The 11003-nt window shown below is 32.5% G+C and overlaps 1 protein-coding gene across 1 annotated transcript; it reads right to left on the bottom strand.

The window, feature by feature from the left end:
- LOC143635734 (RNA polymerase II C-terminal domain phosphatase-like 2) lies at window positions 1-8011 on the bottom strand. The gene is made up of 15 exons (XM_077103490.1): window positions 7716-8011; window positions 7171-7641; window positions 5157-5367; window positions 4178-4335; window positions 4034-4104; window positions 3842-3947; window positions 3672-3761; window positions 3191-3293; window positions 2951-3090; window positions 2170-2227; window positions 1907-2040; window positions 1760-1813; window positions 1086-1182; window positions 817-1006; window positions 1-223 (listed from the first exon to the last, which is right to left on the bottom strand). The coding sequence occupies exons 1-15, from the start codon at window positions 7983-7985 to the stop codon at window positions 145-147; spliced, it is 2232 nt and encodes a 743-aa protein (XP_076959605.1). The 5' UTR covers window positions 7986-8011; the 3' UTR covers window positions 1-144.
- Window positions 8012-11003: the final 2992 nt, after the last annotated feature.

The following is an 11003-nucleotide window of genomic DNA, read 5'->3' as shown; positions in this document are numbered from 1 at the left end:
CTCAACACTAATATTCCCTTTTCCCTGTTCTTACATATATAAAGAAGTAATTTACAAATTAAACCCCCCAAAAGGTACCTTTCTCCAAGCTGACAGTAATTACAAACCCTAAACCTTCTACATATTATTATTGTCTTTGCCAATTCACATGACTCTATTCCGTTTCATTGATTGCTGCCGCGTGGATGATGAATTTGAAGAATTGTCAACCGATTCTTGTAACCTATAAACCAAGAATATATACTATATAATGTCATGCTCTAAAGACTAAATGAATGGGTCCATTATCTCTCTCTAACAAGTCAACCATCACTTGGTCAAACCTCCTAAAATACTAAATCACTGTATTTATAAAAGAATTAATTACATGTCCATTGTGTTTGTCCATATTGCAACTTTAGTCCCATGTTTCAAAACTACAACTTCAGACCAACTGTTTGCAGTAACGTAACATCGTTGGTCCCTGAAAGGGTCAGAGGTTAACCTTTTTCCATTAAGTGCGTGTGAAATGACTAAAATATCCTTACATTAAATAAATAAACAAAAAATAATAAACATTTTCTTGGCCCACATAACTTTTAATTATTCCATGAGCATTTTTGTCAACTTTAATAACAGGAAAAGTTAACCTCCATCCATTTTAGACCATCGGTACTACGTTCGTGCAATATGTGATTTGTGTAATTAATTCTTTCAAAATTCAAATTAGCATAAAAAATAATATAATGTTTTGCATCGATACTCTCTATGCAAACACAACTTAAAGCAATTAAGTGCTAACAGTTAACTTTCCAATCCTTAAATCACATTCTTTACCTTAGCGAGTCGACTCGGTTCTGAACTAGCTGACCCGTTGAACCAGCGGTAGGCCGCATTTCTGCATCTTTGACAACTTCTTCATCTGAGTCAGATTCCCACAAGAATCCATTTTCCGTTTCACTAGTTTGGTTATCAAGATTTTCATTTACGGTTTGTGATCGGGAGACAATGCTTGCAACATATTTATCTGCAATAATATAACAGTCATATGCTATAATCAAAAAAAATTATTTAATAAAACAAATTTGAGTATTTAAAATTCTTGCCAGCTAGGCTTCGAATGGCGTTTTCAGCTGCCTGTTGTTGTGCATCTTTCCGGGTTTTGCCCATCCCAAAACCTATTTTCTCGCCCGTGAACAGAACCTGCAGCATTGACCCAAAAAACCATGAATGAAGGGTGTTTTGTGTTCATTCATTTAACTTTAACCGAGCAAACGATTGGACATATGACTGTTATACGAACGAGGTTTCTACTTTTCTTGTCCGTGTTCATTCTTAAGAAAATGAGCATGTTCACGCTCGTCCGTTAATAGTCTAAACAAATAGTTCACAAACGTAAACGAACAAACATAACTGAGTGAACACCAACTAAAGTAAACTAAACATCAAGATATTTGGTCTAAAAGATCAATAAAACTTCACTAAATTGTAATGAGTGATATCTTAATTTCATAAACTAAACAAAGATATAATAGGCCCAAAAAATTAAGTTACCATATAAATGGACATAAATGAACAAACGTAAACAAACAATGTTCATGTGCGTTCATTTAACTAAAAGAACAAAAAAAAAACTTGTTCAAGTTTGTTTGCTTATTAAATAACAGAACTTCGCGTCAAACAGTACACTGAACATTTGGTTTGCTTAAGAAAATTTGCCATTTTACAATTTTCCACCCAGTTAGACTACCAACTATTGGTAATGATGTACTCTGCTCACCTCGTAAGAAAACTGCCAGTCCCTGTTGGAGCTCAGAATTGATCTATACTCAACCTATAAATTAATAAACACAAATATGTAATGAAGCATAATAAGAATAACCAGAAATAAGAGCTTGTTTTTATACTGGAACATACTATCATATACCTTAGAACCACATCTTTGTCCAATTTCTTGCAGCACTCCTATCGATAAAGACGGTTGTAAAAGATTTGAGTTTCCACCATCAGTGGGTCCTCTCTTGTTATTTAAGAATGATTGATTATGTGGCACGCCAATGTCTTCCACAAAAAAGAACAAACGAAATAACTCGACTTATAAGCTAACACTAGTAAATCCAAATACTAAAAAGCTGCGCATTGTTGGGTGAATAGCAATATAATAATCCTCATAAAGTCAACAAAAAATACCTGATGGTTGACCTGCTTGTTGCAAATTCTTCTTTTGCAAACCATATCCATGTAGTACCTGAATATAGCATCACAAAATTAGATGGATAGATGTGGCAATTTCAACACATTAATTTAAAGAGCTAAATACAGTTTTAGTCCCTGAGGTTTGACTCAAATAATTCGTTTAGTCCATTAGTGTATATTTGACTTCTTTAGTCGAATAGTTTAATTTTCATATCAATTAAAGTCCAGCCTACTAACCCCATCCAATTTTTCTGTTGACTTTTTGTTAAAAGACCAAAATATACCCTTAAATTACTTGTGTTACTTTTAAGATATAACAAAAATGCCCTTGTATATGTTAAAAATATATCTTATAAAACTAATATATATTTCATAACTATATTAAATCATGTGGGACACCACTAAAATAACTTTCAAGAGTATTTTGGTCTTTTAATAAAAAGTTAACAGAAATGGGGTTAGCGGGCTGAACTTTGACTGAAAGGAAAATGAAACTATCGGACTAAAATCAAATATACACTAATGAACTAAAAGAGTTACTTGAGTCAAACCACAAACACTAAAACTGTATTTTACTCAACTCTAATTTAAAATGCCAATAACATATACAAAATGTTGCATGTGGACCCAAACCGACCCAACTGTAACAAAGAGCCACCATATAAGCCTTCATCGGACCCACTCTGAAACAAATGGATGCATGTAGGCATCAAGTTCTTACATTATCCAATTTGGGATAATATTGGTAAAATATTTACTGGTTAATATTTAATACCTCGTCATTCTTTGGTTCAGATACAGGTGGTTGAAACCCAGCAGAGAAAGAACTAGCTGTACCATGAGACAAAGGATAATAACCAGCTCGTTGTTTGTTTAATATCTCAGGTCCTTGGATAGGGCCAAGTAAGCTAGGTTCTGCAATACATAATGAAATATATTGTAGTATTACACCAAAACAATATACACCAAAATACACACTTTTGTGTGTGGAAAGAGATGCTTTATGAGTACATACTCTCGGAAGGCGCCAATGATCTGAAAGATGGTGGGCCATAGGTACCTGTAGCTGGAAGCAACGGCTGAGATCTTTCAGATTTTAGGTCAGCATTTCTAGTATCCTAAATAAGATGAAATAGAAAAAATAAAAGTTATATCTGAATAATGAAGGTCTACAAGCATAACTGAGTAAAATATATAGGATCAGGATCATTTCAGAACTTTTAAATATATGAAGAGCTCCTTGACAACCAATCATATATGTAAAATTCAAATATGCAAACTTGTAATCAGTGTAAATTCAAATATGCAAACTTGTAATCAGATACGTATAAAAACAAAATTAAATATGATAAATGACAAAATTACCCTCAAATAATATTAAAGATATTATAAAGTAAATAAAATGATTGGTTGTTAGAAGTTTTTAAAGCTAAATAAATTGGAGTTCTAAGGAGATCCAAATCCTCTGTGTGTGTGTGTGTGTTTGGAAAGTCTACCTGCTGATTCAGTCTAGGAGCAACTTCTGGACCGTTTATTTCCTCTGCCATTGGGCCATTTGCATTACCATTTGGTACAAAACTGGCATCCTGAAAGAAAGAAATATTCGAATAATCAAGAATTTAAAAAACTCTAAATATCAAAATCTATAAGTTTGTTATGTACTCACTTCTGACATAAGATAGTTGCAAACGTCTGGTGCGGATGGTAGATTTAAAACTTCATCTTCATGAAAGAATTCAGAAACTCTCCTTATAAGATTCTCATCAAATTCTCTAGAAAACATAGCACAAGTAAATAAACTCTTCACGTGCATGATATAGTAAATGAAAAACATTGTTTAAACATGGTATTATCTTACTTAAAGAAACCACCTCTAACATTGCACGCAACATTCCTTGCCACACAAAGAACTGGAACAGCATTTGCTGTCTATCAAATTCAAGATGAAATCATATTAGTAAAACAATCAATAAAGAAAATCAAGATTGTAAGTTTATGATACCTCTGCTTGTGGGGCGTAATAAGGAGTGAAAGCAGGTACCACATGAACTCGAGGTTGATCTTTATCTTCCCATACTTTTAGCCTATCATCAATCACCATGGCCATTCTTGGATGACAATTCCTATCTTGGAAAACATTTAGCAAAGACTTACGTGCACCTACACAATAAAAGCTAGAAATTTAGGGCATTATAGATAAGTTCTAGGCTGTAAACGAAACGAAACAAACTGAACGAGATCTTGTTCATGTTCGATTGTTAAGCATTTATTACACAACACGAGATTCATGAACATATAATAGAGCGACTTCTTGTTTGCGTACGTTCATTACAGAAAATGCTTTTGTTAGTTTCTGTTCGTTAATTTCATAAACGAACACAAACGAACATATATTAATTTGAAAAACTAAAAAGTTTCTGTTCGTTAATTTCATAAACGAACACAAATGAACATGTATTAATTTGAAAAATTAAAAACATTCTTAAAAACTCAAGTATTAGAAAAAATCACCCAAAATTTAAGTACTTCACATAATCATCTGAAACTAGTTCAATGCAATAATCATAAACAAATCATAAAATATAAAACGTTAAAATGACAGGATAATAAGCTAAAATATATAAATATAATATATAAAAAAACCTTTGATGGCCGAAAAATAAACAAACGACCACACATTAACGAACAAACTTAACGAACATAAACGAACGTGTTACCAAACGTTAACGAACACAACTGAACAAGCACGGCCTCTATTCATGTGCTTTCATTTAATTAATCAAACAGAATTCCCTGTTCATGTCCGTTCATTATTTAAAAGAGCGTAAACAAACTTACCATTGAATGCTCGGTTTGTTTACAACCCTAAAGATAACCCTTGTTTCATGGCTTTTCTAAAGCCCGAGAGTTTCATCCCCATTACTAAACCCTCACACCAAGCACACCCTAATATACTTTACTTAGTAAAAAAAAATGCTTGCCTGATTTGACACATACAACGCGGGTCAACAGTTGTTTAGGAGCAATTAGGTGGGACCCAGGGTCAAGCAGCCTCCACATCTCCAATGCATAATCTCTTTCAGCCATAGTGCACACAAAAACCTCAAATCTTTTGCGTCCTTTTGCAATTAAATAGCTTCTTAAATCCTCCCAGGCAGGCCGTAATCTCACAAGCACACTCGTATCACGAATCTGTATATGCAAGCAAATTATGAACATAAGCTTGTAACTAACAAAAGCTCGTGCATGCATAAACATATATGACACTGTTAACATTTGAGTGATTTTGAGAGATATCAACACATGTAGGTCCAAACCAACAGTCCGTAACCTTCTTATCTCTGGTGTTTCTCTCATTTTTCACAAGCATAGAGTACTATTCCTTGTGTGTAACATGCAGATATCACTTCCCCGTTAATGAAAATAACAATAACCAGAAAAAAAAATAATACCAAAATCACAGGAAACAGAACAATAGCTACCAAGCTGTTAAACCTTAATAGTGTGATTGCAAGTTGTTAAACCTTGAATGATTCCCTTTCAGAATTCACTAGTACCTTCAGAAATCACAATCCACGAACTTGCAGAAAACATAGTGATCCTCATAGATGAAAAATGTCCTCTCATTTTCACAGTTGAATCAAAGATAAATTCAATTGGGATAATTTTCTTAACAAAAATTACTATTCTTTGTAGTTTGTTATCCTAGAAAGAAAATGCCCTAAAAGTAAGGAGATGAATGAAACATAGCCCATGTAGCATATTTCTAGATATTAGGAAACTGGCTAAAACCAACTAAATAAAAGCAACTGAATTAGAAGAAAAAGGAAAAGAAAGAGTTGCAAGCAAACAGAGAGAATGTTTGCACGCATGGCAACTCACATAGCCAAGCCATCCGGTTGGATCAAGCTCACCCAAGCTTGACCGATTCCACATGAACCATGGATCCCTAATGATGGCCTGATTCCGTCAACGGCTAGTGCATTCAAATGCATAACTACTCACATGTCCTAAGTGTAAAATCAACTATGTTACATTAAAAAACAAAATTAATGGCATTGCAAGATCTAATAAATCCGTTGCAATCAAATCCTTTTAACTACTATAAAGGCAAACATCCATCATCACAAATTTGTCTGTAGCCAGATAAGTTTCTAAAAGATATTTAGCTAGGGATTGCTAAACCATCCATAAGTGAGTCACAACTCACAACTAAAATCTCTTCGACTTTATTAAATAAAGACGAATAATGATCACTGCAATTTCATCTTTAACCACAATAGACTTCATGACACATTTTGCTAGGGCTTGCTAATGCTTTCAGAATATAATGAGTTATTCACAACTCAAGTTCCAATCTTTGGTCTTAAATGATAAGCATAGTTATTAAAAGCCCTCGCTTCTTGCACCTAGGCCCATTTTTCAGGTGATGCTCAATAAATGCCCTTCTAGTTCCTAGTGAGCACTTTGGCATTGTCTAGGACAGGAACATGAGAAGATAAAAGCCAAGCAAAAGTAACGCAAGGAGTGCTATTGAAACTTAGATCTAGGAGAGATCAAAACATTTTGCTATTCAAGTTTTGAAATTACATTTGAATCTTGACTATTTTAGAACTTTTGGTACTAATTAGGTGATATTTAATGTTATATGATAGCTTTTATTTACTTTATTTGAAAAGTAATATTATTTTTCATATACATAATATATTTTTAATTTTTTTATTTAAGTGCACCTTCTTTTTCTCAGGCCCCCGCTCTTTTAACGCCTAGGCCCCAGGCGAGGCCTATGAGCCTATGCGCCTTGAGTGCGCCTATCGCATTTAACAAATATGATGATAAGCGCATCCCAGTTTCTCCAACTTTACCTTTGCATGATATAGGTATACAGGCTGCTAAACAGGATATATAACAATAGTTCTAGTAGCAGTTCTAAATACATAACATTTCATTATATCAATTAAAATGACAATACAATGAACCAGCTTATGTTCTAACCTCTGGATTAATGCGAGTTAACACAACATTCTTTTCCGGCAATCTTATAACCGACCGTTGAACACGTTCATTCCCAGCAGCATTCACAGGAACTTCCTCCATTTTCGCACTATACGTCTGTCCATTATCCGTAACAACATCATTCTCAGCATACTGCTTCAACAACGCCCGATCCTCCACATATCTCTTAAGCTCAGAAGTCATCCCCGAAACACGTACAGGATCAGACTCATGCCCAATCCAACCAGTCAACACCTCAATCCTATCCTCAAACGACTTCATCGTGTTCGCAACAATAAGCGTCTCGTCAAGATCAAACACAATCGAAAGACACCGCATATTCAACATCCCTAAACAGGCATTGTACAATTGAGCCGGAACTGAACAACACCAGAAACACGGGAACCTCTTTAATTTGCTCGGCATTGCCACTAAATGCACCTCCTCGTCTCCAATTAACACCACAAGTGTCTGTAATTACACCAAATTCAATAAAAATAAACCAGCTATGAACCATTTCCAAACAAATATTAAGCAATTAGTACCTTTAGTTCGTAGAAACAAGCGGCATGGAGATCGAGGAGCGGTTGTTTAACCGGAGACGACGATTCGAGCTTACACCGAACCGGAACGGAAGAGATAGTCAACAGAACAGAGAGAGGAGGACAGCGTTCGCTGAGCTGAGAGATATGGTGAACCCTAATCTCGTTGTTTGGGAACTGGAAGGTCTTATCCGCGGTGGGAATAACATCCAATTCACCCAAACAAGCGTCTCCATAGTAAACCACAGATTTACTAAACCCTAAACGACTCATTTACAATTACAACATCAAATTGGAATGATATTCTTGAAATTGACGACGGGAAATAATAAATCCGAACAATTTGACGGAGATTTGGGAGGTTAATGTCAAGGATTGAAGTAAACTTCACTCGCTTTCTCTCTCTAAAACGCCTCTTTTCTCTCTCTCTAAAAACGGTTGCAAATGAAGAGTGTGGGGGGGTTTATATAGAGGGTGGAGGTGTGAGTTAGGGCTTGGAATTGGGTTTATTTACGGAAATACCAAGGAATTTTTCCTCACCGTGAATGCTTTTCGCGATGATGTTTGATCGTGGTGTCGTCAAGTAATTTGGGCCGTTCGATTTTGTGGGTTTTTTTCTTTTTTCTTTTTGGAAAGTTTAGGTTTTATAATGATTCTTGTATAAGGTATCCTCATTCTTGTATAAGGAAAGTTTAGGTTTTATAATGATTCTTGTTATTTTACAAAGCTACATATGAAAATAAAATGAAAAAGATTTATAGTTACAAAAATAATCTTTTAAAAAAATTTAAAAAATAATCATAACTCAAATTTAATAAAGAAACGAAGAAAGTAAAAACACAAAAATGTTTCTAATGGCTTCCTCGTTCTAAAAAAAAGAAACAATGTTGAGGAAAAATATTATTATGTCTTTTTATTTATCATTGTATTTTTTTGTTTATTTTCTTCATCGTGTCTTTTTTTCTCGGTATTATGTTTTTTCGTTATTTTTTTTTTGGAACGGGAATTAAGGGGAGGAGGGAAAGATTTTAGTTTTTTAAAATTTTTTTGTTTTTTATTTATATTTTGAGTTATACTTTTTTTTATTTTTTATTTTGAATATTTTTAGGTGTTTTTTTATTTTGGCAACAAATTATCCTCACAATTCTCATTTTTGTCTCCCTTTATATTTTAACTTTTCCCATCGTCACATATAGAGATCAAATACAATTAAAAAAGAAATTATGTGAAACGTGTGAATCAAATAAAACATTGGTGGCAGTTTGTGATAGTAAGTAAAGTCTTCTTATTCATGATTCAAGCATAAGAGAAGTTGGTCAATTCAAAATACAAAGCATTACTTTTGCAAAAGGGTTTTCAGGTTTCAATGAATCAATCAATTGAAGTTACGGGTCTTAAAGCTTAATCAATAGAAATAACATATCGCGATTTCTTCAATCTTTTATATATAAAGTTGCAATATGTTTTTGTTTGATTTGTGCTAGAGCGTCAATGATATGAACGAAAAAAACTAGAGTTGCAGTATAACATATAAATAGAGTAACTATTTTCATATTTTTTCTCTTGATTTCACACGTTCAATGGCTGAAAGAGACGAACATATTGTGAGTATTCATATAACTGAAGTAATTGTACATGTTTCATAAGTAGAGTAATTGTGCTTCGATAATATTCTACTTATACCATGACAACAAAGATGTTTACTCTATATATACATGCTAATTACTTTAGTTACATGAGATAAAACTCTACATATAAAACAACTGTTTTTGTAAATAAGATAAATATTCTAAGTATAGTTATTATTCTTATAGATAGGGTAATTATTTTCATAAATAGCATAGTTATTTTATAACTACGATAATTCTATTATGAGTAGAGTAACTAAGTTGAGATAATTACAATGATGAAAATGCCTTTTTTTTCATTCGGTTCTTTCACATACAACTAATCTATTTGTGTACTTGTATGTCGTTTATAAAATAAAACTTTTTAAATGCATGCAACAATCCCAAAATTTGTGATAGAGAATGCAAACTATGGGATAGTGTGTTTGTTTCACTCCTAAAACAAAAATCTACCCTTTAATGACTAGGCATCATATGGCAAAAATCACTCACAATTTGTAGACCCTCTCTACATATAGCGTTAGAGTTCTTTAAAATATTGGGTGTTGATAATTTTGTTATGAAGATTTTTATGCATACTGTTACTATATTTAAATACACATAGCACTTTGAAAAGCCATAAAGACTTTGATCACTAAGAATATACTTTTAAGTTTGCATTCATATGTGCAACTTAAAATCATTGAATTCCTCCATATTATTAACTTCATTTCTTTTTAATTTATATTTTAAATTTATGTTAATACTTTTTTTATTAATCAACACACACACACACATATATATAAGGGATGTATAAAATGAAAACCCACTTGAGTTGTGAAAACCCGTAAAAACTCTATGTAACATCATTTTTTTTTTGTTACACACGTAATATATGTTAGTTACATTTAATACAAAAGATCGAAAAATTAAAAAAAAAAACATTTTTTTACTATTTTTTAACATTTTTTTACTAATTTTTTTATATGTTTTCAGGAGAGAGAAAATATTATATATATGTTTATGTTTTTTATTAACTTTAATTGTGGACCACAAAATTTAAACTTTAATTAGATAATAAGTTTATAGAGTTTTCACAACACAATTGGGTTTTTATTTTAACCTAACTCTATATATATATATATAGGCAAAGTAAAAAATGAAAACCTTCTTGAGTTGAGAAAACCCGTGAAAACCCTATGTAACATCGTTTTTTTTATTACATGTAATATATGTTGTAACATTTAATACAAAACATCGAAACATAAAAAAAATGTTTTGCTATTTTTTAACAATTTTTTACTAAATTTTATATTTGTTTTCAGGAGAGAGAAAAATTTATATTTATATTTACATTTTTTATTCACTTTAATTATGGACCACAAGATTTAAACTTTAATTAAAAACATGTGGTTGAGAATGAGTTTATAGAGTTTTCACAACTCAAGTGGGTTTTCATTTTAACCTTACCCTATATATATATATATAGGGGAGGGATATTTTGAGAACCATGTTGAGTTTTAAAAAGTTAAGAACCCAATTCTAGGCCACACGTTTAATTAAATGGATTGGAATATGTGGTTGAGATTAAATCTTGCAAAAAAATCAAAGTAGGAGAGAGAATAAATATGTAAGTGGTTACACTAACTTTTACGTCCGTTACACATGTGTAAAAAGTCGACTC

The sequence above is a fragment of the Bidens hawaiensis genome, unplaced genomic scaffold (genome assembly GCF_021521415.1).
Source record: "Bidens hawaiensis isolate Kalapana, Puna unplaced genomic scaffold, B.hawaiensis_p1.1 tig00007678_1, whole genome shotgun sequence".
Taxonomy (NCBI): Eukaryota; Viridiplantae; Streptophyta; class Magnoliopsida; order Asterales; family Asteraceae; genus Bidens; species Bidens hawaiensis.
This window is presented reverse-complemented; position numbering and strand designations above follow the sequence as displayed.